We start from the raw sequence: 26,278 nt of genomic DNA, 5'->3' as shown, positions 1-26,278 counted from the left end.
TGCATTACTGGTGGGGATTTTTCATTGACTCTTTCTGTAGGTTACATCATTGCACCAGTAGGTGGCAACATGCAACGGTCTGTTCCTGAATGAAGGCAGCTGACTTGTTGCCTCGCTGCCCTATCCAATAATATCTGTCTGCAGAGCCGCAGAGCCACAGTTTTACCCTAGCAGCAGTTGGGTAATCTAATGGTTACTGTTGCTTCTGCTGTTATTTTTTGCATATGCTGTTGCTCGCAGGCCTTCAAGCTCCTTTACTGAAATAAAAAAAAATGCTTGTGTCCTGAACACTTTAATCTTTAAGTTTTCCCTCCAAAAACGAACGTCTGGTATAATAAACACACTTTATATTTCAAACCCTGGTATAACAAAGAAACTTTCAAATAGACACTCAAAGGGTAATTATTAGTCTAAAGTCAAGATAACTAATTCCTCAAGTTGATTAATTCTAACTGGGGTAAATGCATACATTTGAACACATATTATTAATTTGTTGGAGACATAACCTAGAATACAATTTAATTGACGTTTATTTATTATTTATGAAATTTACAATTTACATTTTAAACATACCATTATTTTACCATTACCATTGATCACTATAAAATGATGCAAGCGCAATTATACAAAAAAATTAAATAGATTGAAATTTCAGGGTTATAAAAGGATGACACGTTAGCGTTTTTGTTGTCCCTGACCTCTGACATTAATAAGTGCAAGAAGAGCATTTTGAAAACGTCGGCAAATTATTCCCTTCCAGTGCTGTAACATGCATCTCGACGACATGAAACTCTCGCGACAAAATACACATGCGTGAGCAAAACTGCTGTGGGGTAAAACTGTGGCTCTGCGGCTCTGCAGTCAGACTCTTCTCGCCCTATAAGGCAGTGACTTTGTAGGTGGTGTTTTTGCACGAAGGTACCTCATGAAACTGATTTCAGAAAGACTTTGTAACTTTGTAAAGGCAGTGTTACAGTTTAAGTATCTACAGCAAAATAGAGAAAACTAAGGAAAATTTTGTTTATTTCTTGATAGAAATGACATAAAAAAATGGGAAACGTTAGTCAAAAACCTAGATTTACACACAAACTGACCACCAACCACAACTTTCAGATGCCATTTTTCTTTTTTAGCTTAACTGTCACAGAATGGAACGCACAGGATTTTGGGGTATAAAAGGCAGCAAAGGATTTATATGCTTTCTTCAAAAATCCATCAGATTCAATGAATCAATGAACGGTATATAAATTGAGTCATTGAATCATTAACTCAATCGATTTGTTCTGAAACACTGATTCATTCTGGAATGAAACAAGCGAGTTTCTTTATGAGGGATTCATTGAATCATTTCCTCAACTGATCTGTTCAAAATAAATCAATTTAGGGGAAAAAAATCACCCTCTAAAACCCATTTTCACTAGCCTGACAAGCCAGACCCACATCAAGATGTTGGGTCTGGGAACACACCATTGGCAGGCTCAATCCGAGGGGTGGGATAAACGGTTGTCTTTCAAATTTCCTCTACAACCAACCAGAGCAATGAAGAAAGTGAAGCGGAGCTAGTTGATAGATTAAACTTTTGCCGTATCCGGTCAACAAAACTCAGAACACATCTTCCTTTTTTAAGAATGACTTCAGTGCCGTTCTTTTCTCACAGAAAAGCTTAACCCCAAGTCTTCCAGAGTCGCAGCAAAAAAAGCCGGTTCGAAAGACCGCTGTTAGCCAGCTTCTTTGTTTTCAAGTAGCACACGGAACCGCCGCAACTCTGCCGTCGTTATGTTAAGCCCGCCCACCGACTCTATACACGATGTGATTGGCCTGACCAGAGTTTGTTTTTTCCAGCTCGCAAGCCAATGGAGAGTTGCTAGACTCCCTGGCTGCAAATTAGACTTGCTGCCGCTAGGGTGCGTCTAGATTTCTAGGCTACATTTTCACTATTTCCTATAGTAAATAATTACAACATGCATAATCTAAATAGCAATAAAGACACCATTTTGAAAGATGGAGCTTTGTCAAGGGTGAATGAGCGAAAATCATTTACCCAACTGATTCATTCGAACAACAACTCATTCAAGAACAACGCTGTTGCTCAGTGTGAATGACCTGAGGGTTTTTATGCTTGTGCATTGAAAAATGTTAGACTCAGGATAGTGGAATACATTTTTTTTTTTTTTTTTTACTTGAGTGCCATGTTTTTAGAACACAGCAAAAGTGGCGAGACATGAACGTAACAGTCAAAAATGTCAATCTAGTCTAGTGCATGTTTGCATAGAAAAACAATGGAAAAGCAGCACATTAAAATGCAAAACTCGCTCTGTGTGATTGTGAATGGCCCCTTTTGGCAATATTGGGTCTAAAATGTAAGTTACTCCATTAACTTCTTGTTTACTGAACTGCTGTATAACAGCATCAATCTACACCTCCAACAATCCCCATCTGCATCACCGTATGGGTCTCAAACAAAGAGCTCAGGTTCTCAAATGTACTGTTACCGAGGCGTTGATGCCACAACGGCATTCAGCTCACCGTCCAGATGGATTTTATTCCGTGTAGCATCATTAAAGAGGCTCATCTGCATGGGCTGAGGACTACATTAGGCTCTGAGCACTGTGGGTGTGCTTAAAGAGGGGAAGGTAATTAGTTCCTACTCTCCTCAGCAGGCAGTGGATGGATGACATGCTCATCATGTCTAAATGTACAGTGTGTGCTTCTAGAATACTAAAGCTCTTAAAACACTTCAGTCTTTCACTATCAGTCTATCTCTGTGTTCTTTAATCTCCTCATTTATAACCCCCTGTCCACCTGAGTCTGTCTTCATTCATTAAAGGCCAGACCTGGGGCTCTCTCCACTCTTACTCTGAAGAGCTTTGGCCTGGAATAGCTCTTATAGGTATTTGATTTTTGGAGAGGAGTGAATTGAAAGAATGTTACGCTGGGAAAACAAGAAGCTTCACAGGATTTCTTCTGCTTCGCTCAAGACATAAAATGGCCTACCCTATTATGCAGTTCCAACACCCAAATATAAGTATTTGTGAATCCAAGCACCAACGTTAAATCCTTGTTTCTCCAATCACTAGTCCCCTAACATACGTCAATATCTCTGGCGGCAGTTATTGCCTCTAACTTCTAACAACAGAATCATCATGCTTCTTTAATTACCGTAGAAATGACTAAATTGGTGTTTTAAGATTTAAATTAACATCTATATTTGCATTTGAATGGCTTTATGCAGGTGCATGTAATTTTGTTCTATCAAAAACATGTTGATATTTTTTTACGCGCAGTTCAAAGGCCCTGCTGAGACATGCAAAGTAAATGCCTCTTCTTTTAGCAGATTTTTCTGTGATTAGGCTGAATACGACTATACAGTGAACATATTTGGACACAATATATGAATGTTTTATGTTCGGTTTTTTGAATTATAAAACAAAAACTACACTTTAGACTCTGCTAGGACACTTGTGTCAACTTGTCAATTTGTACTTTGGTGTCTTATTTCTGATCACTGGCCAAATCCTCACAGAATTTTCCATATTTCTTTCTTTCTAAACTAGGAATACAACATCCATGGATGGTGGGTCGGGGAGCTAGATGGTGCTATCGGCATAGTCCCCAAGGAGTTTTTGCATCCTGCTTATATTCTATGAGGTACGCATATTCACAGAATTTCACATTATTGGGATATTCACATTCTATATGATCACTGACCTTAGGACATAAACAAGAACAGCTTTCTAACTCTCTTAAACTGAGAGTGAGAAATAACTGTAAAGTATAGTGTTAAAGTTACAAAGGCCATTCTATGAATTAATTTGACCACTGTTTTAAAGTTTAAAAAGTTTTCAAAATCGCTTCAGCATTAAATCTAATTCCTCCATGCTGACACCTGCTGGAAATTATTGCAACTACAAAGAAATATGGCAGCAATATTTTAAGAGGCTGCGTCTGAAATAGCGTAGCCTACTCTCCTAGGTATTTTAAATAAGTAATTCACGACTGCTAAATAAGTGCGTTCTATATAGTATGATTGTGTGTAATATGAATGTAATCTGGACGTTCATTCACCATGCTGCCATTATCACGTGAACTAGCTATGTCGGATGCAGCCGAGTATTCAAAAAACTAGTGTTAAATATGTATTTTTTTAATTGAATGTTTTCTCTTCTAGGTTTGCTTTTTGTGAAGATCACAGAATTCCCAGGGATATAACACTTTCACACGTCATTGTTTAGAAATTGTAAATGAGTAGATTTATGAGTTAAAGGGATAGTTCACCCTAAAATGAAAATTGGTGTTGTTCTAATGGTGTATGGCCTTTTCTTGTATGGACCACAAAAGGAAATTTGTCAAAAAATGCGACCAGCAACATGTTATTTTTTTTTTTTTTTAAAGATGCAAAAGTATCACAGAATGAACCCATGCGACATACCGTATATTTCAGTGTCCTGGTATGCATTACGCATTTATTTTATGGACCACAAAAGGAACATTTAAAAAAAAAAATTGCGACCAGCATCAAGCTTTTTTAAATAAGATGCAAAAATATCACAGAATGAACCCATGCAACATGTGCCGTATATTTCGGGGTTCTGGTATACAATATGACATTTTATGTATTATTTAAGAACAATCCTGACCTTGGCCATTGGTCTTCAGTGAGCAGGACATTTTTTTAATTCTCCTTTTGTTGTCCATAAAAGAAAGAAGGGCATATGGCATTAGAAAACACCAGGTTGAGTAATTTATGACTTAATTTTAGGAGGAACTATCTCTTCAAGTAAAATTCTAGAAATGGCAGACCTAAAAATAGATATTTTTTGTGAATAAATATTTTTATATATTACATTATCAGTGTACACTAAGTCAATGCATATCTAAATCAAATTTTCTGATTTGTTGAAGCACATTTACACAAACATGGTGTACATAAGAAAAACATTTGTAGTTTGAAACTTTTTCCAGTTTTTCTCATTTATCACGCAAAAACTGACCTATTTCAATAGCACAAATGACTGAATACAATTCTTTTAATGTACAATTTTGTGACAGCCCCTTGAAAAAGCTGGTTGTTATGTATATTCTGTATGTTGAGACATGTTTTCTTGACTTTGCATTTGTATTTGAAATGGGTTAGTTGATAGTGTACTACTAACCAACTCAGCAGATATTACTCAAATGAAATAACCAGTCATACCAGTTTGCTTCAGTAAAAATAAAGAGCACTTCTAATTGGACTTTTTTTTTTTGTTGTTGTGTAAAATTGAATCTACTTGTATTCATACATGGACTGCAGTTCTAGTGCAATGCTAGTTCTTTAATATGGAACAAGGAGTAAACATATTCATGGAAAAAAAAAGCACAACACAAGAACAGCAGTTAATGACGTGCCTTAAATGTATTGTAAAAACAATAGTTTATTCAGCAAAATGTTTCACTCTTAAAACTGGACAAAAAGAACCATAAAAAGCTTCCAGAATTTGATGCATCAGTCATTTCAGATGAAAATATAATATTCCATCATGTAAGAACAACCGTCAGCTCACACTCCAAATAAAACCTTGCAGATGAACCGCCTTGCTTCCACTTTAGCCTACATGTACATTTCAGATGAACAACATAAACTGTGAAATACAGCATCAATAAGAGCTTCTCTAACGGAGAAACCGACCATCATGGGATCCATATTCACATAACCCCCTAAGGAGGCCCAGAAATACTTGAAATGGACTTAAAAACAGAATTAAATGGAATTTGGCTTTGCAAAAGATAAAAATGAAACCCATTGTTGAAACATTTCTTTAATTAAACCAAATCTCAGACAATGTTCAGGCTCTGCCTTTATACATTTACACTGTCCACTAAGAAACAAAAGAAATCAAAAAGGGCTCATTTTAAAGGGTTTAAAATTGTGACCATATTTTACAATTCTATGATAAGTGGCATGTTCTATCAGGCCTGATTGAGCGGTCCCTCTATTGGCCTGGTTATAATGGGTGACAGGACTGCTCTAGAACCATCTGAAGGCTAAAGCTAGCTCCAAATGGTGGAACAACGGGCCAAGAACGAAAGGGGAGGGTGATCTTAGTACAGAGCATCAGTATTGCTGCTCCTCGGCCTCTTGATCTTCTCAATGTTCTTCAGGATCATGTCATGTAATGTTACCTGCAAGACAATTTTGTTTTATTAAATAAGTTATCAAAAACACCCAGGACAGCACATGCATGCAGTAATTCTTTCTGCACATTAAAACAGAAAGATAATCTTCCGCATATGTATGTAGTTATTGTTACAGCAATACTTACATATTGATTTCTCAGCTCTGACACTATAATCTTGAGGCTGATGTATTCCTTCTCATCAATCTCCGTCACCGTGCGCCGATAATCCTCCTATAAAAGTCAAAACATATATTATGCATATGAAATAACTACTGTATTCCCCATTTATCTAAATGCTATGTATGTGTACTGAAGATATGACTTACAACATGAGGGTATTTTGCTATTTTGGAAACCAGCTTTGCCCTTGTGATGTAGTACCTACAAAAGACAGTATTTAAATAATATGAAGAAAAAAAATAAAGCCTGAAAGTAAATCTTTGACTTAGTGTGACATACCTGGATATCTGATCCAAGTAAGAAGCTGCTTCCCCTTCCACTGTTCTGAGTTCAGCAACCGTCTCCTCCTGTGGATAATGAAGATAAACAGAATCACAACCAGGTAAGTAACTGACTGGCAATTTCTGCATTTGACATTCCCTGGAAGACCAAAACTTCCTCGATGTTTCTTTTTGTCCTTATCTTCTGGTAATTTTTTTTTTAGCTAATTGCTGTTGAAATACCATTAATTAACAGTCAAATAAAGAACTGAAGGATGTGGCACCATACCTGAATTGAGACGCCAAAATTGTTGCCATCTTCTATTCTTGGGATTAACAACTGAACCCACATCTTGACCTAGAAAACAAAGAAAATTTAGCCAGAACACTTTTAATGAGAGCGAGCATGTCTGAGACTCTGGTTGCATGGACCTACCGTGTTGCACTTTTCTATGAGAGTTCTGATTTCAGGCTTGACTTTTTCAATCAGCTCAACCAACTTGCCATTGCTTTTCATCATTCCACCAGGCATGACAAAGACCTTGGTCCCGCCAACTACAAACAGAAAGCATAGGATAGTGTAAGGAGTGTTGGTATTGACGCGTTTCAAACTTAATTTAGTCACTTGCCAAATTAAAGACATGGTTTTCTTAGGAAGACAGGAAAACTCACCTTTGTCATCTCCTGCACCATCTTCGAGTTTCCTCTTTTTAGCATTTTGCTATTGAGAAAATATGTCAAGGTTACTGGCTGATCTTTTTGGTTTTATGTATGGAAGCTTATTAATAAAAAAAATTAAAAAGGTAATTGCGACTCACAATCCCCCCCCCATATAGGCATTGGTACCTATATAACCGGTATGTAACCGGAACGAATCAGAACGCAGATTTCAGTGCCATTTAAATTCAAACGTGCTTTGGCTGGCGCCGACCCAGAGACAGACGCGCTCGTCACATATCACAACTATTCAGTGTTTACAACCACATTATATTTATTTTACAACCCCAAATCAGAAAAAGTTGGGACAGTATGGAAAACGAAAAAAAAAAAAAAAAAAAAAAAAAGGGATTTCTAAATTTACTTTGACTTGTATTTCATTGCAGACAATATGAACACAAAATATTTAATGTTTTGTCTGGTCAACTTCATGTCATTTGTAAATATGCATCCTTTCCTGTCATTCAGACCTGCAACACATTTCAAAAAAGGTTGGGACAGGAGCAATTTAGGGCTAGTAATGAGGTAAAATGGTTAAATAATGATGTGATTTGAAACAGGTGATGTCAACAGGTGATTGTAATTATGATTTGGTACAAAAGCAGCGTCCAAGAAAGGTCTAATCCTTTAGGAGCAAAGATGGGCTGAGGATCGCCAGTTTGCCAACAAATATGTGAGAAAATTATTGAAATGTTTAAAAACAATGTTCCTCAAAGAAAGATAGGAAGAGATTTGGATATTTCACATTCAACAGTGCATAACATAATTAAAAGATTCAAGGAATCTGGAGGAATTTCAGTGCGTAAAGGACAAGGGCGCAAGCCTAAGCTGAACAACCGTGATCTCCGATCCCTCAGGCGGCACTGCATCAAGAATCGTCATTCTTCTACAGGGAGTGCAGAATTATTAGGCACGTTGATTTTCTGATCATATTTTTTTTCCAGGCACATTTGACCAATTCCAAACCACAGTAATCCTAATAACTACTATTGATTTGGTATTTAATAATGTATAAGTGATAAATAATTGTTCATGAAGGCTGGAAATGAAAATCACCTTATATTCAGGTGTGCAGAATTATTAGGCATGTTTTCTTTTACAGATAAATTGAGCCAAAAAAGAGATTTAACTCAGACTGAAAAGTCAAAAAGTATTAAATGCCCATGAGAAGGATGCAATACTAATGCAATACTAGACATTGCAGTTAAGGCATGACCATTGGACAGTGAAATGCTCGTTGGGTCAGCAGGATCTGACAAAAACATGTGGCGGAGAAAAGACACCTGTTAACTGCAAAAGAATTAAGAATTAAGGTGAAGAATTAAGGGTGAAACCATCAGGAACCCTTTAGTCTCCAGCGCCACCATTTTCCAGAGCTGCAACCTACCTGGAGTCTCCAGAAGTGCAAGGTGTCAGGATCTCAGAGACTTCAGTTAGGTAAAGAATCCTAAAAAATGACCCCCACTAGATAAGAATCACAAGCTGAAGTGTTGTAAAATACATGAAGGTTTTTTTATAGGCTTTATGGACAGATAGGTTGAGAGTGACTCTTGAAGAACCAGCACCACATCCTCTAGTACCACTGTTTGAAGAATTCATCTTCCAGAATCTGGCAGTACGTTTTGGGAGTTCATTTTAGTCCATCCTGAAGTCCGTTTTGCAGAGATGGACTAAAAATGAACTCCCAAAACGTACTGCCAGATTCTGGTAGTCAATATTAGAATCAATAGTAGTTATTAGGATTACTGTGGTTTGGAATTGGTCAAATGTGCCTGGAAAAAAAATATGATCAGAAAATCAACGTGCCTAATAATTCTGCACTCCCTGTATAAGCTATATTGCCACATGGGCTCAGGACTACTTTGGCAAACCTTTGTCAAGTACCACAATATGTAGTTACATCCACAAATGCCAGTTAAAACTGTACTGTGCCAAAAGGAAGCCCTATGTTAACAGTGTCCAGAAGCGCCGTCGACTTCTCTGGGCTCGGAGGCATCTGGGATGGACCATCACACAGTGGAAACGTGTACTGTGGTCAGATGAATCAGTATTTGAGGTATTTTTTGGAAGGAATGTACGCTGTGTGCTCCGGACCAAAGAAGAAAAGGATCATCCAGACTGTTACCAGCAACAAGTCCAAAAGCCAGGGTCTGTCATGGTATGGGGTTGTGTCAGTGCCATTGGCAAAGGTAACTTGCACTTCTGTGAAGGCACCATTAATGCTGAAAAGTACATAGAGATTTTGGAGCACAATATGCTGCCTTCAAGAAGACATCTTTTCCAGGGACGTCCATGCATATTTCAACAAGACAATGCAAAACCACATTCTGCACACATTACAAACTCCTGGCTGCGGAGGAAGAGGGTACGGGTACTTGACTGGCCTGCCAGCAGTCCCGACCTGTCTCCATTAGAGAATATGTGGCGCATTTTGACAAAGACCCCGTACTGTTGCCCACCTTAAGACTTGCTTGCAGGAAGAATGGGACAAAATTACACCTGAAACACTTCATCACTTGGTGTCTTCAGTCCCTAAACGTCTTTTAAGTGTTGTGAAAAGGAATTGCAACATTACAAAGTGGTAAATGCTTTACTGTCCCGTCTGAATGACAGGAAAGGATGCATATGACATGAAGTTGACCAGACAAAACATTAAATATTTTGTGTTCATATTGTCTGCAATGAAATACAAGTCAAAGTAAATTTAGAAATCACTTTTTTTTTTGCGTTTTCCATACTGTCCCAACTTTTTCTGATTTGGGGTTGTAGGTTTCAGACATTTAAATGCTCATAAGTACTAGCAAAAAATACACACTGATGTCTATGGAAGCGACAATAATCCTTTAATTTGTAACAGTTATAATTTGACTGTTTTATTCACAAGATACACATTATATAGTAACTATGTAGTTTACTCTATTCTTCTCCCAGTTCAGCGGTCACTTACTTTATTGTATTTCATGAGACGGGGATATGTGTTGTAAATCCGACCGATCCGATTCTCTGAGGCGCAAACTAACATGGCAGCGCCCATAGTGCATTATAGATCAACTAACACACATTCACCCACACATATTTGAAAATCAGAATATCAGTTAGTTTGTGACAGTTAACAAGTTTGTGAATATTTTTAATAAAAAAGAAAAAAACGAAATAAAGCCGATACAGCTGAGCTGTCATACAGCACTATTGCGGCTGCCGTGTGTCATGTGAGAAGCATGATGCGTCGCCATGGAAACAATAAGGCGATGTTCTAAAATATTTAGCCAGAGAATATGGTCATATTTCTGCAAAATAAAGCTGAACCTTGAGGCAGGTTTGTAGCAGACCAAGAATACCAACTAATTTACTGTTATTAGTACTGTAACTGTTATTTAGTGTTAAATTAGGCCTCTTGTAGTTGGGTCAGGTGGCTTAGGTTTTACTGCAAATTTGTTAAGCAAATTGTGTTTTGTATTTATTTATATATTTAAGTATACTTCAAACTTTAAATAAATTGTTCAATTGAAATACTTTTTTTAAAAATCCAATAAAAAGCTTTAATGTCATCCACCTTGTTTTGTGGCTCTTTTTTTTTTAAAGTATCGGTTAAGGCACTGGTACCATTTTAAAAGTATCGGATTGGCACCGGTATCGTAAAAAAAAAAAACGATACCCAACCCTAATTGTGAGGGGGGAAAGTCAGAATTCTGAGATAAGTCCCAGTAAAAAAAACAAAAAACAATCCATGATGTTTTGCATCAAGCAACAAAAGTCTATTTTTATCCTATTCTGAGACTTATCACTCTTTCAACTTAAACTGCTTTTTGATGAATGAAGACACTTAAAATTACTTCTTACCCCCTCAAGACCATCATGGATGTCTGTAAGTAGAATTGGGTCTGGCACTGTCAGATTGATATCAGAATGAATTTCTTTCAGCTCACGAATATTAATTGTGGGATCCTAAAAAAACAATCAGAATGCTGTTTAGTACATCTGAAGAAGTAAATGTCAAGAATGCATCATTCTATGATTAAATGCTTAACGTTACCTTCAAAAACTGGTCCAGTTCTAACAATTTCTTCGGGAAAAAGTTTGCAACCAAGTCTTCAGCCTAATTTTGAATAATTAAACCATAAGCTGCACAATTGTCAAAGAAATTGTCATATATATGGTCTCGGTAAGTACAGTAACTCACCTCTGCTGTAATTCGTTCTCTGAAAGCATCAACCTGGCAAGACAAGAAATATTCATATATAGCTATTATATCACAAGATTTTTGGTGTTACAATTTATAATGCATTGTGTTTAAAAGCCATTCAATTTTAGGGGGGAAATGTCGGCCCTTCTATTTTAGGACGCTAAATGTTGTCAACATGTAACATATAATCGAGCTGATTCCCATCATCCCATGACTTGATCATCGTCGTAATTCATTGCCAACATAATCTATGACTTCAATATCAAAATCGGGAATGAAGCGGTTATGCTTTTCTCTCGCAGCAACATCATGCTCGCTGCTGTGCTAAAAACACGTTTCATCCACACACTCGCGGTTAACGCTTACTTCACCGCGAATGTGGGAGCTCTGGCTTCCCCTTGAAGATTTGATATGTATACTTTATCACAATATGTATTTTACTTTTAAAACAGAAGTGATTTTACAAACATATATGCATGTAAGTTAGCTAACGGGCTCACGAGGTGACTCGCGCAAGCCGGCTAGCCGCAAGCTAACATTTACAAACAGTTCAAACGAGTGCCCCTTATTTAAACGAGGTAAGCGGTGGGAAATACCTTTTTCTTGATCTCATTGTCCACCTTAAGAAGCGAAGACATCGTATTAATTCAATAAATGAGAAAAGTAAGGGATTGTCCTAAAAGCATTAACTACTAACCGTGTGGCTCACTAACTGCTGTCAGCCACAAGGCACTCGCGCGCTTCTAGATGACGCAACGGCTTCGAGAACGTAGATGTGAATGCATAGAAGTCGCATCAGCACTGTCGTGTGGAAACATCATTTCCCTTTATTTTAAATTTGGTATAATCTGCAATATGCAGAATCATCTGGCATTCATGACAAAACCAAGTTAATACAATATAGTAGTCTCATCGACATATCGCTCTAATCAGCAGAGCAACTATTGCTATAATGGTATCTATGTATTCACATCTATGTTCTCGACGACTTCGAAAGACGTAGGGTGCATGTGTGCGTCATATTTTCTCTGTAAAATATTATTTATTGAAATTACAATATTAAGTACTTACACAATCAATAAAATGCTTTTACCCGCTATTTAAAAATGTTTGATGATAATATTCGGTAATAATAATACAAATATTTGACCAGGACCAGGACGTAAGTAAATCTGAGACACTTCCTGTGACGTGTTTTGGGGGCGTGTACGATTCTAGCGATGTAAACAAGGACGCGAAAGACAAGTCTCACAGTGTTGACACCACAACGGGCATTTTTAGAGCATCATATCCCCGCATCATACGTCTCACTTGACTCTGGCTCACAGTCATGAACCTCCCCGTCACTGTCAAAGTGAACTTTAGGGGCAACGTGAAGAAATTTCCAGTCTTGGACACGAACAAAGCACAGTGGGAGACTGTGGAGGCCTGGGTAAGGAGTCATTAAGCCTTGCTGGGTGGCGTTTATGTGGGGACGTTTACATTTCTTGGTCATGGAAGGCCGTAGCAGAGGCCTACATAAACAAATCTTAACCGGGAGTATATGACGTTTAAGTGTATATTTAATCCTATCATAATAGATATATCATAACATATATCTCATTTGGGTCTTTTATACAAAACCCAGTGATCTAAATTGCAACAATATCTGTCATTTGCTCTTGACCTTAATGTTCGTCCATAAATCAGATGACGGCTTGTAAATAAAGAGTTACGTTGGAGGATGTTGTTTTTCGCTCTAATCTGCCTTTCGACCTCTTAAAAAACTGCAGTTCTTGATGGTGTTTTTTTTTCTTCTTTTTTACATGGTTAACTGAGTTTATGCCTTTTTATAACTTCTAGATTAAAACTACATTCGGCTTGAGCCATTTTCAAGTGAAATATTTTGACGAGGACAACGAGGAGGTAAATAATAACGAGTTTTGATTTCATAGTTTTACAGATTTCATTGGTGGTTTATCGTTTTAACAAATTATCACGATTATGACAATAATAAGTAAACTATTGTTTAAAATCTATTTTCAAAGGTACTTCTATTGACACTGTCCATTTATTGTTTTTACAGGTGTGCATAAACAGTCAAGGTTTGTAATAAATTCAAAAATATGTTGTGTAGTATTGAAATATTGATGTCATAATAATGATAAATATAAAATATTCTTGTTTTCATTATTTGACTACATCACAGATGAATATACAGAAGCTCTAAAGGTAAGAACATCAATATTTCTTTCAATAATTTTTTTGTGATGCACGAGCCAGTTTACTCCACTGAACCCCATGCTGTATTAAGTAACCCGCATGCCTTTGATTTCTGTCATCATTATACTTATTATAAAAAAAACCCAAGGCTTTAAACAAGATGTCATTTTTTTTATTTAGAGTGCATTTAAGCAAGCCAATCAGCTACACATGAATGTCTATAAGATGAAGGGTCAGGCAGAGGGTGGTGCAGTGAAGGCAGAGCTGAAGGAACTAAAGATAGATCCTAGACCAGCTCCACCGTATCGAGCAAGGGTCAAGATGGCAGACAAGGAGACCCAGGTGACCCCTGAGCGGGACTCGGTAAGCAGTTTGCAATTTTGTACTTAAACATACTGGTGTCAAACTCGATTTCTGCCCGGGCCACATGAACGTTATCTGTACCCACAAAAGGGCCGACTGAAAATCTAAGACCAGTTTCATTAATTATTATCCGGTGCATTTCTAGAGCATTTTGTTGTTGTTGCAGAAACAGCACCAAATCATTAAATTCTGGTGATTTTTGTCAGTAGTCTAATTTACTCACTATAGGCCTTATTTTAGGTATAAAAAACTGGTTATGGTTTGGTTGACGACAATAAGAAGCAAACATAACAAAACTAACAAGCAAAAATAACAAACTGTAACACTGTTTTACATAGTAGGTTATTATAGATATAATGCATTGCTTTCCTATTTCCATGGTTATCAAGCTGTTACTTAGTGCTGTATGACTGATTATTGCTGCTTCCAAGGACAAAAGTGTCACAAAAACGTGAAAGCAGATTGGAATTTGGCAGTAGATCACGTCACGAGCTGAACGTTGTAAACACACTGGTGTGATCATATGCGTCAAATGGTTAATATCCACATGGAAAGCACTAACTGAGGAGTGATAACCGAGATGTGTCATACATACATTTTAGAAATTACCTTGCAGGCCGGATTTGGCCCGTGGGCCTTGAGTTTGACACCTGTGCTATATGCTATCTTTATAGTGTGAGCTGTTTATTAGTTCATGCATATCTTGTAACAAAATTAAAGGAACACGGTGACTTTTTGGGACTTTAGCTTATTCACCGTATCCCCAGAGTTAGATAAGTCCATACATACCATTCTCATCTACGTGCGTGCAATAACTCTGTCTGACGCACCCACCGCTAGCCTAGCTTAGCACAAAGACTGGAGGTAAACGGCTCCAGCTAGCCTACTGCTCAATAAGTGACAAAATAATGCACACATTTTCCTATTTACATGTTGTGATGTGTATAGTTACATCGTGTACGAAGACCGACGGCAGGCGCTGCATACTGTCATTGTGCCTGCTGCACCAATGGTACGGCAGCAAAGTTCCATGATTATTACGCAGGAATGACAGTATAGTTCCTAGCCATGTCTGTCTAGAAAATCGCAACTTTTCATTTTCCGTCGGTGTTAGTACACGATGTAACTATACTAGTGGTGGGCCGTTATCGGCGTTAACGTGCTGCGTTAACGTGAGACTCTTATCGGGCGATAAAAAAAAAATATCGCCGTTAATCTATTCTCAAAGTTGGGTTGGGAGCTGGGTCTATACTACACAAGCTATGATGACTTTCACCTTGATATTTTAGAGCGGATGTATACCTAGCCGAATTGCACTGTAGGGGCGAGAGAACGAGTCTTCGAACCTGTGTGTATGCCTACTAGTGTTGTCAAAAATACAGTATCGATATCATCTGCGCTCTCCGACCCACAGCGAGTTGACACGCACCCGCCTCCTCTCATTCAGTCCAGTTAACCCTCTGAACACGGCGAACGGGTGTTCTGCTGGATTTTTGGTTGGTATTGGTGTGACCGGTCTGAATTTCGCACAGGGTTGCACATAACGTTAATTCTACTAATTCCCGCAGATTTCGCGCTCGCATCTGAAGCGCACACACACATACCGTAATAAAGCCGCCTCTGACATACACGTGCAAAAATGAGCTCCTTTTTCCAGCTTATTAATGGTCAAATACACTCAAAAATGTCTCAATGCCCATCTTGGTGAGTTTTAACGTAAACACAGTCGTAACCAGCTCACAGGAACAGTGTTTGGGATCCATGTGTGCGTCAGGTTTTAAAGGGACAGAAGTTATTTATTATTCAAACTACAAAAAGACAAACAATCACTAATGAGCACACATATTCTGAAAGCCTTCGGCAGAATTCAAATGAGCCATTTTAATCTAGATTAATTCCAAGATTACAGTGAGATTAATCTAGATTAAAAAATTGGATCTATGCCCACCACTAAACTATACACATCACAACATGTAAATAGGAAAATGTTATTTTGTCACTTATTGAGGAGTAGGCTAGATGGAGCCGTTTACCTCCAGTCTTTGTGCTAAGCTAGGCTAGCGGTGGATGCTTCAGACAGAGTTATGGCACGCACGGAGATAAGAATGGTATGTATGGACTTATCTAACTCTGGGGGATACGGTGAATAAGCTAAAGTCCCAAAAAGATGGCGTGTTCCTTTAAATAATAATGGACTGAATTTATTGCAGAGCAAGACAATTTCAGACTGAGAAAACCTGTTTGTGTTATTTTCCTTAAACAGGCTGTGGCCAAAGAAAACAAAGGGATGAAAACCGAGGAGGAACCCGTCCCAACGTGGTTCAAATCCTACATGGACAGGGTACTGTATCTTAAAAATGTCAAACTGATAATTTTATAGGTCTTTTCTTTAATCTGGTCCAGAATGTTGTAAAAGTGTTCTCAATCTACCTTGCAGTTCAAAGATCAAGTGGTAAGGGAGGTGGTGGACAGGATGTGCAGTGAGTTTTCAGGCCAGTGTTGCACGCACAGAGCCTTGGATCCCCCCGCAGAGGAGCCAAGCACCTCCGGCACTCAGAAAGCTACGAGCTCCACCACGCTAAGGACCTCTAGCTCAACTCCAAATTGCAGTAGTTGTAAAGGACCAGCCACTGGGGGAGGATATCAGTGCAGGTGAGAATTTCTAAAAACATTTTACAAGAATATTTATTAACTACACACTATTTGAGAAACTGAATCACAGGATGTATTTATTACTTATTAATTTTGCAGACGCTTTAATTAAAAGATACAACAAAAGATCTTAATCTTCAATTGGCATTAATATGAGAAGTGCTAGCAATACAACAGTATTCAAACATTGTTCAGAATGGTACAAGCTAGAACAGAAGCATTAAGAAATAGTGAAAGTATAGAATTTTTTTTCACAATCAAACAATTTGTTTTTATGGAATATTGCAGTATTTATGTTTTTTTCCGTGCACATCATTAATCAAAAATGATTTATCTGTGTGCATCATTTATTAATAATGATTTATGATCATTTTTATTTATTTATTTATTTTTAAATTCATGTGCCCTCATAATCTTCAATCAAAATAACTTCCCCTGCCTCTTGCAATGACTTCTCTGATTATGTGTTCGCTGGCGTTAGGGCGGGACAACCTGTCACTCACATGGGATCACAGAAGTAGCAAACCACTGTGATCCAATGATCCAGTTAATATCCGATGAACAAAAATCAAATCTTTTGATTTTTTTCTTGTTTAAGGAGCTGTTTCACTTGAATATACGTCACAATAAGGAAGAAAAGACTATCACAACCTCTGTTTAACACTGACTTTAAGTGCACATGGAAGATCATGGAAGAGATGAGTTTTCAGGTGTTTCTTGAATATTGTCAGGGATTCGGATAGGGTTAGGAAGATCTTTCCACCAGCAAGATGTCAAATGTAATGCTCAATATAAAAAAAAATCTCTCCTTTTATGTGCAGCGTTTGTCCATCTTGCATCTTATGTGAGCCATGTAGTCATAAACACGATCCCAGCCACAATCTAAAGAGAACAAGGACTCCTTTGTCTGTGCCTGAACGTGGAGTTACTCCGGAACCCAGGCAAGCCAAAATAAACACTTCATGCTCAGAGTTTTGTTGTGTATCCTCTGCTTAGCCCAAATGGTTGTTAAGCTATATAATTATACTTGCTAATGAATTTTTATTCATTTTGGCTCATATTCAGGTTTCTGAGGCGGGGTGACCGGACAGTGCGAAAGGCGGAGAGGCAGCGGCTGAAAGCTGAGCGGAGGCAGCTGAAGGCTGAGGTGAAGGAGATCAAGAAGAAGCTGAGGCTGGAGAAGAGAGGTCTGCTGTGGAGTGGAGCCTCCAATGGAACCGCCAGCTCGGGCCTTGCCCCCGCTCCCGCCCCGTCTCTAGGCCCAGGACCAGCCCCAGCTCCGGCCCTGTGCCCAGACCCTCAAACTTCCAGTCCAGAGTAAGGGCCACACTGAGAGGGGTCAGGGCTGGGTGACCTCCCTACCCAGCCCAGAACAATCATTTTCAAGAATATCACATTGTCTGTTATAGTTGAGTTATCGCTGGCAAGTGGATGGAACTACCTCAAAATGCACCCGCTGCCTTTATGTATTACGTCCTTTTTATACTTTTTTTGATATGAGCTTCAAGGAAAAGACAGACGCTGAAACAAAGCTGTTCTGATGATCCTCTGTGCACTCAAACCAGGGGTCCCAAGGTCTCCTGCTCCACCTTGGTGCCCACAATGACTGCCTTGTTTCTGGATGAGAATCTACCAGATGGCACTTGTCTGGAGCCAGGCACCAAGTTCATCAAGTACTGGAAGATGAGGAACACTGGCAACATCAGCTGGACTTCGGATACCAAGGTACATTTTAAAACCCATTTAAAAGTTCATATAGGTCGAAAACAAAATGTGGGCTGCGTTTGCATGTGTGCTTGTGTCTTTGTAGCTGAAGTTTATGTGGGGCAACCTGACCCTGGGATCACGGGAGCAAAAAGAGGTGGCAGTGCCCTTTCTGCAGCCGGGTCAGGTTGGTGTGGTGAGTGTGGCGTTTGTGGCACCCCTGCTGGAGGGCACCTACACGTCTCACTGGCGCCTGGCACACTGTGGAGTGCAATTTGGGCCCAGAGTGTGGTGTAGCATTGTAGTGGTGCCAAGCGCAGGGCAGAAACTCAGCGCCCACTGCAGCAAATCAATGGTGAGTCAACTTTAAACCATTGTACAGGCCATATGTTGCGACGGTATTTACTGTAGTTCATGAGATTGTCATCAAATACTTTATCTTCCCCCTGTAGAGAACCGATCTCTGTCTGATGGGGAAAAATGGCATGTTCTGGTCAGGCACCAGAGATTGTGAAGTGTCTACCAGCTCCCGAAGAGAATACTACATCCCCTCTGTGGACTTACTGACGGCACAGGTATGTAAGTTGTCGGATACAAAAACACCACCTTATGTTTGTTCAATGATGTGTGCCTTACTAATGTCCAAAGTCTTGTCGTTTTCCAGGATCTGTTGTCCTTTGAGTTGCTGGATATAAACATTGTGCAAGAAATGGAGAAAGTCCCAGCCAACACTCCAGCTGGTAAGGCCTCATTCTGGTCATAATTATGTAATATATCCTCAAGGAGAATATGTTCCTCAATGTCATGTGCATAATTAGTCTGGCCTCATTTTTGGAGTAATTGTGTAATCTTCTCAGATATGACCTCCTGTGTGTCTCCATCTCTGCATCATGGACCATTGTTTGGAAAGCACGGAACGGGACTAAGCAAAGTCGAGGCTGGACGTTCAGGCAGGAAAAAAACTCAAGGTGAGAGCATCTGATGTGGAATGTGAATTGCTGATTTGTATTTACATCTAACAACCTCTAGAGATAATTTCTGTCTAAATAGCAGGATAGATCCAATATTCTCAAACCAGTATTTCACGTACACTACCGTTCAAAGGTTTAGGGTCGGTAAGATTTTTCTTAGTCAGTTTCTATAGTCAGCAAGAGTTTATTTCCGTAAAAACTGTAATATTGTGAAATATTTAACCATTTAAAATACCTTTTCTATTTTGAAGTCTAATCGAGTCCTGTCATGGCAAAGCTGAATGGTCACATGATCCTTCAGAAATCATTCTAATATGCTGATTTGGTGCTCAAGAAACATTTCTTATTATTATCAATGTTGAAAATATTGAATATTTTTTGAAAATGTGAAACATTTTCTTCAGGATTATTTGATTTAATAGAAAGTTCAGAATTTATTTGAAATAGACGTCTTTTGTAGCATTGTGTCACTTTCGATCAACAGTGTTCTCAGAGGATAAATGTCCTCCATTTTGTTTATTACATTTTACAACCAGATGTTTGGATCTGTTGATGGCGTTTGTGAATCAAGGCCTCTGTGATTGGAATAATAGACAGGTTAGTAGTGAACTTGTGTCTTGTTCGCTGTTAGTGTTGCAGCCTCAGAGACAGAATGAGCATCTAGACATTCCAGGCAATGAAGAAGGAGATGAAGACATCAGTGGGACCCAGTTTGTGTGCGAGACTGTGATTCGTTCTCTCACTCTCGAGGAGGAACCAGAACGCAAGCCTCAACGCAGGACTCGGCCCAACCTGAGGAGGCATGACGGTGTGTTTCTGTCTGATGTAGAAGTCCTCACAGAATTCGATTTACCCAATAAATATTTTACAGTCCTTTATTATTTATTCAATTTTTCTCTTAATTGTTTTGCAGTTCCTGCTCGCTTTCAGGAGAGATCATTACAGGTGAAGATTGACAGACCTTTGCCAATCATAAACCGGCCTGAGGCTCCAGCCCCTGTGCCAAAGCCAGTCATAACAGAGGAATCGGTCATGCCAGGTGTGCATGTTCTCCCTTTGTTGTTTTTTTTTTTATGTCACTGTTGCTTAAACAGACACACTTAACTGAGGCTACGTCTACATTAATCCAGATACATTTAAACTGTTTTAGTTTCAAAGCGCTCTCGGTCTACACTAGCGTTTTCCAAAAGTTTCTCATCCTCACTGTTCGAAAACTCTAAATTCACCTTATTGTACATGTGTAAATCCTCATCAAAGCTCAATGAAATTATATAGACTGAACAGACATAATCAAGTTCTCATGCTATTCTTCTGGCAGGATCATTTTATTTAGCAGAATATTTCACAATTCACTGATGCGTCCAGGTCGCACTCAGTCACCATTATATGTTTGGTCTAAAACGCAACTGCTCTCATGTTTTGGCGCAGGACAGCAATTGCTAGTACATTTTCTGTCATCTTTGCAGGACTTGCGGTATGAGGAGTGCACAAAGAAACATATCTTTAGCAACAGTGTGAAAGTAATAGCACATAACAGACACAATACCGGTATAAACATACATATTTATCGGTTCAATATGCATCATCGTTTCCAAATACCTCCATTGTTTTCATATTTGTCCACTTGGGAGAGCGTTTTCAAAAAGCTCAGTTTTCACAGGACCAAAACACCATTTCAGTGTGGATGGAAAAAAATGCTTTTTCAAATGAAAATGTATTAGTCTGGTCAAGTCACCTTCAATTATATAGCGTTTTTTACAATATGATTGTTTCAAAGCAGCGTTACAGTGATAATAGGAAATTAATGCAAGAGAGATTGTATTAGTGTGGACAAGGCCTGAATGTGTCACTGTAAATGTAGTGCGCCTTTGGACTTGAGCTTGCTAAAAATAAACATGCCTTTTCTGCTCGAACTGTACCTTGTTTCAATTGACACTTAGTTATTTCTGCAGTCTTTTCGGAGGCATTGATTGGCTCAAATGAAAACCTCTACACCGACCCATCTGCACAGGAGGAGAATGAAGAGGAAGTGGAACAAAAGGGACATGAAAATGATCAAGATAAAGAGGAAGAAGCAGGAGAGTGGGATGAGGTGAGCAGCCAGGTGTCCTCTGCCTCATCTGAGGACTACATTGTCATCCTGCCTGACTGCTTCGATACTTCCAGGCCCCTGGGAGATTCAATGTATAGCTCAGCAATGTCCCAGCCTGCAGTCCCTCTTGCCAACGAGCCAGAAGCACAGCAAATCCTGAGCACGGCTGAAGGAGAGAATGCGGAGCCTACCCCTGTTCCAGCACTTCAAAACAGCCTGAATGGGATGCTGTGCACCTCTCAGATATTGGACACACCCCCTCTGATTCCAGAGATGGTACCTCCGTCCATAGCTCTCTCGCCACCCCCAACTCTTCGAACCCACAGGTTAAAAAACTTTCAGACAGCCCGCTGAGTGACTGTAATGCATTATTATGCATGGACTTTCATTCGTGTTAATCACTTTATCATTCTTTTGCAGGTCAGTGAGATCTTATGATCTTGAGTCAGGACCAGGGGCCTCTAAAGAGGACGCATGCCAATCTGAGGATGAGTCAAGTGGTGAGTTTTCTCGTCTGCTAGACTCAGTGACAGTCATGGGAAAAAATGGAAACCTCTCTAACCTAAATATATATATATATACATATACACACACACAGACACACACACACACACGAACACACACAGACACACACAGACACACACAGACACACACAGACACACACACACACACACACACACACACACACACACACACACACACACACACACACACACACACACACACACACACACACACACACACACACACACACACACACACACACACACACACACACACATTAATAAATAAATAAATAAATACAAGCATGCATTTGGTTTTAAAGTGTTAAGCATTTTTAGGTTTTAACTAGTGCTGGGCAATCGATTAATCGCATCCAAAATAAAAGTTTGTGTTTACATAATATATGTGTGTGTACTGTGTATAATTTTAATATGTGTATATATAAATACACACACATGCATGTATATATTTAAGAAAAATATGTTATATTTATATATAAAATATTAATATAAATATGTATATAAACAGTATATACATGCATATGTGTGTATATTTAAGTTATATATACATAATAATTATACACCGTAAACACGCATATATTATGTAAACATAAACTTTTATTTTGAATGCGATTAATCGCGATTAATTGATTGCCCAGCACTAGTTTTAAAGTTTATTTTTTTAAAGATTTTACAATATATTCAAAGTAAAAATTATTTTATTATTAAATATTAAGTAATATTATTATTGTTATAGGCATATATTTCTGGTTCTGTAGACCATACAACCCCACTGTCTTAAGAGTTAGACTGTATTTGTTGTCTAAGTTAAGCTAGTTTAGCTTTGAGCCATCGTTTTAAAAAAGTGTCACAGAATTGTATGTTTTTTTTTTATTTGCCCTAGGTTGCAGATCAGCTCATTCAGAGGCCCCTGTTAGTGCCTTTGAGACCTGCGACTCCCAGGATCTCAGGTATAACAACACCGTGAGATTATTTCTGCTTGCATGCATTTCAGGCATCACATTTATTTCAGGATGCATATATTTCAGGAAAGTGAGAAGGATCGGGTTTTGAATATCTACATAAATGTCGTTTTTTTAAATCCACCTTTTGCTAAAGCTGAAAGATTGAATGCAGCAGAAGAGGAAGTAGCTCTGCAGACAATGTTTTCCTGTGGTTGGCCACATTTTGTCTTGGTTGTGTCAGTATGGTTAACATAACACCTTTTATTAAATTCTTTTAAATAAGCAAACTATTTAGCGTAGGCATGTTAAGCATGTTAATCATGTTGGCTTTCTTTTTTTGTTGACTGTTTTTCTCATAGTCTTCTCAGTTTTATGAATGTTAATCTTTTGAGTCCTCTTGTTTTTTTTTGGCACAGGACTATTATGACACAACCTTATGTTCCTGTTTTTATTCTTCTGCAGGGCACGTCACGGTGGTCTGACAGAGGGGCTGGTGAAGGGAGCACTCTCTGTGGCTGCCTCTGCTTATAAAGCACTCTTTACAGGACAGAGCACACCGGCACAGGTGAATAGAACATAAACAGCCACCATATTGTGACTTTTCTTTCTATTACACTACCGTTTAAAATTTTGGGGTCGTAAGATGTCTCACCAATAGGGAGCCCCTAAATGACCGTGGTGATGGAATAAAATATATGTCAATGCTTTTGCGTTCTCTCGCAAAACTTTTGCAAGCTAGTCGCTCTTCCCGTGACAACGCACTGGAACACGGCAACTAAACCCAAAGACTTCACAACGTTTTATTACAATAGTATTCTCTTTATAACATGAAGAGAATACTTACTTACTTACAATGTTATGTATATGACAGTACCAATTATAGTTAGCCTATTAATGTTGCGCATTGCTGTTTGAGCTGCGTGCGTTGAAGCTGAAGAGCTGAATGAACACCGGTAAACGGAATCGCTTTGCTAACGGGTTATTTAACTCAACGAAACGCATCCAATATGAGATTAATCAGATATTTATACAAAATAAATGACGCGGATGCACAAGTGAACTTGGCTGAGAGCCTTTTCCAGCCGTGAGATATTCAAAGCCAAAGCCGATTCGAAAGACCGCTGTTCGCCAGCTTCTTTGTTTACGAGTAGCATGCAGAACAGCGGCAACTCTGCCATCATTATGTTAAGCCCGCCCACCGACTCTATACACGATGTGATTGGACTGACCAGAGTTTGGTTTTTCCAGCTAGCAAGCCAACGGAGAGTTGCTAGACTACCCTGGCTGCAAATTAGATTTGTTGCAACTAGGGTGCATCTAGATTTCTAGGCTAATATTCACCCAGTATCAGCACTCAAACCGTTTCACCGTTTGTATCACTCCCTTTGCGGCAACTGTCATGGCGGTCGAGCAAATCCACCACAAATTTAAAAAATACTACTGTTGTTGTTTCATGAAATGTAGTTTTAACAGTTTTTTAGGTGAGAATGTAGTTATTTGGACCACAAATATGTGACTCGTATATATAAACACAGTGCCTATTTTACAATTTGTAGCTAAAAACAAAAGGTTGAGAATGCACAAGCGATTTTTCATTGTGGATGCGCTCAACAAGCTCAAACAAGGGTGTACAAAGAATTCACAACATTATTTTACAGTAGTGTTCTCATTAAAATGTTATGTAGCCAATATGACAGACTGCACATGTGCTGTCTTAGCTGAAGGAAATAATCCATTATTTATCGGCTTTAATATATCGGGCACATTTTCTTATCGGATCGACAACGATTACATTAGAAAAAACATATCGGCTGATACCGATATGGTGGCTGATATAACGTGCATCCCTATTACAAATAAGTTTACTATCACTTTTGATTAATTTAATGCATCCTTGCTGAATAAAAGTCTTGATTTCTTTTTTTTTTAAATAATCTTATTGACCCCTAAACTTTTGAACACTAGTGTACTGTTTCTAGAAAGTTGCACCATCCATTGTGTGCTTCATTGTGGCTTTTCTGCATTCTTTGTTCTCTAAACCCTGGACTTGGCATGCGAGTCCTTTAACACTAACTTTGTTTTGGTTCTCTTTCAGCGGCCTGCTGTTGACCCAGCCTGCGAGGATGCCTCCATGATGGCTGTTTTACAGGAGATGGGTTTCAGTAACCAGCCGCTCAATCAGAGGTTGCTGAGGAAGCATCACTATAGTTTGCTTGATGTGGTCAACGAGCTGGTGCAGTTGACCGACAGCGAATGGCACATCTCCAGACATTAGGAAGCACCGTGGCAACCTCAGTGAAGTAAAGGAATTGTAAATGGTTTCATCGTGTTGAAGTATTCTGGTGAAATGCCTCTGATGTTCTTTTCTTAGAGAAATAGTTTGGACTTGAAAAAGAGAACTATATCACTATAGCTGACCATAGCTGCAATGATGCAATTACTTGATTGTACAATTTTAGTTTAATGTTTGTAGGACATTATGAATGGGGAAACAATATAAGGTTTATTACGCAGTCTTAATATGCTATCTTTATTCAGTGTGTGTGCCCTACTAACACATATAGACTGCTGTTAGCTAGGCTTCAGGTATCTTTTGTACTGCTTGATTAGATAAGAGGACTCATTTGAGACGATACCCAGAGGGTTTCCGTTTGTTTGAGCACTTTTGCCTCTCAGAGGACAGATTTAAAAAGAAAAGCCTGTGTTGATTTTGTTATTTGTCACAGTGACCTCTATATTTGTATATCTTATTTTAAATCACACTAATTCATGTCACACTAAGGTGTTGGGCTGCCAGACATATAGGAATGTGCAATGAGTCTTTCAGTCATGCTTAACTCAACCAGTGATTGATTGGTCAAAGTTTTTGCTAGGCATCAATTTTGGTCATCTTTGTCATTTTCATGTGCAATGTATTGCTATGAACTGAAGGCTTATCAACATGGCTTTTTGTGTCCAGCACAGTGAATAAAAAAAAAATACATTCCATTATCGTTATCAGTGTGTTTGAGTTTTATTTGGATTGCGTAATCATGAGTCTTCTTGCTACTGTTAAAATCACACCGATCAGCAAAACTATGTTTGGTTAATGTACACACATCTACATTGCTGAAACAATGGAATGTACTAAAGGTTAAAATAGTTATGACTTTAGTCAGCTTCCTTCTTCAAGGCAGGAACTGATTGCGGTTTCCCACAGTCCCTACTTTTTGTATCTTTGTTTTGTTTTTTATTTAAATTATAGTATTATTATCAAATGATAATTAAAAATATTTTTGTATATTTTTTATACCTTGAGCTCTGAATGTGTTCATAAGAATATTATGTA

At 38.5% G+C, this 26,278-nt stretch overlaps 3 protein-coding genes across 5 annotated transcripts in view; 2 read left to right on the top strand and 1 right to left on the bottom strand.

The window, feature by feature from the left end:
* skap1 (src kinase associated phosphoprotein 1) overlaps window positions 1-5,474 on the top strand; it is a 34,601-nt gene extending 29,127 nt beyond the window's left edge. Inside the window, exons 12-13 of one of the 2 annotated variants that reach the window (XM_079801135.1) lie at window positions 3,555-3,648; window positions 4,169-5,474. In XM_079801135.1, the coding sequence (XP_079657261.1) occupies window positions 3,555-3,647 (93 nt within the window). In that variant the 3' untranslated portion in view covers window position 3,648; window positions 4,169-5,474. The remainder of the gene's footprint in view (window positions 1-3,554; window positions 3,649-4,168) is intronic. The other variant, XM_079801136.1, reaches the window with a different exon arrangement.
* On the bottom strand, window positions 5,253-12,258 carry psme3 (proteasome activator subunit 3). The gene is made up of 11 exons (XM_079801138.1): window positions 12,095-12,258; window positions 11,496-11,528; window positions 11,349-11,411; window positions 11,156-11,260; window positions 7,271-7,319; window positions 7,035-7,153; window positions 6,888-6,956; window positions 6,618-6,685; window positions 6,485-6,539; window positions 6,303-6,389; window positions 5,253-6,162 (listed from the first exon to the last, which is right to left on the bottom strand). The coding sequence occupies exons 1-11, from the start codon at window positions 12,134-12,136 to the stop codon at window positions 6,082-6,084; spliced, it is 771 nt and encodes a 256-aa protein (XP_079657264.1). The 5' UTR covers window positions 12,137-12,258; the 3' UTR covers window positions 5,253-6,081.
* A 428-nt stretch (window positions 12,259-12,686) lies between these two features.
* nbr1a (NBR1 autophagy cargo receptor a) lies at window positions 12,687-25,949 on the top strand. 2 transcript variants are annotated; one of them, XM_079801133.1, is made up of 21 exons: window positions 12,698-12,930; window positions 13,341-13,403; window positions 13,564-13,582; window positions 13,687-13,709; window positions 13,881-14,063; window positions 16,327-16,404; window positions 16,501-16,715; window positions 17,537-17,656; window positions 17,781-18,032; window positions 18,281-18,440; window positions 18,526-18,774; window positions 18,872-18,994; window positions 19,084-19,159; window positions 19,277-19,387; window positions 20,022-20,198; window positions 20,304-20,429; window positions 21,343-21,808; window positions 21,903-21,982; window positions 22,890-22,956; window positions 23,413-23,515; window positions 25,046-25,949. In XM_079801133.1, exons 1-21 carry the CDS (start codon window positions 12,829-12,831, stop codon window positions 25,223-25,225), a joined length of 2,973 nt encoding a protein of 990 aa, XP_079657259.1. In that variant the 5' UTR covers window positions 12,698-12,828; the 3' UTR covers window positions 25,226-25,949. The 2 variants fall into 2 exon arrangements, with proteins under 2 accessions (XP_079657260.1, XP_079657259.1); XM_079801134.1 differs by lacking the exons at window positions 13,564-13,582; window positions 13,687-13,709 and having other exon boundaries at window positions 12,687-12,930; window positions 13,341-13,449.
* Window positions 25,950-26,278: the final 329 nt, after the last annotated feature.

The sequence above is a fragment of the Gobio gobio genome (genome assembly GCF_949357685.1).
Source record: "Gobio gobio genome assembly, chromosome: 20".
NCBI lineage: Eukaryota > Metazoa > Chordata > Actinopteri > Cypriniformes > Gobionidae > Gobio > Gobio gobio.
This window is presented reverse-complemented; position numbering and strand designations above follow the sequence as displayed.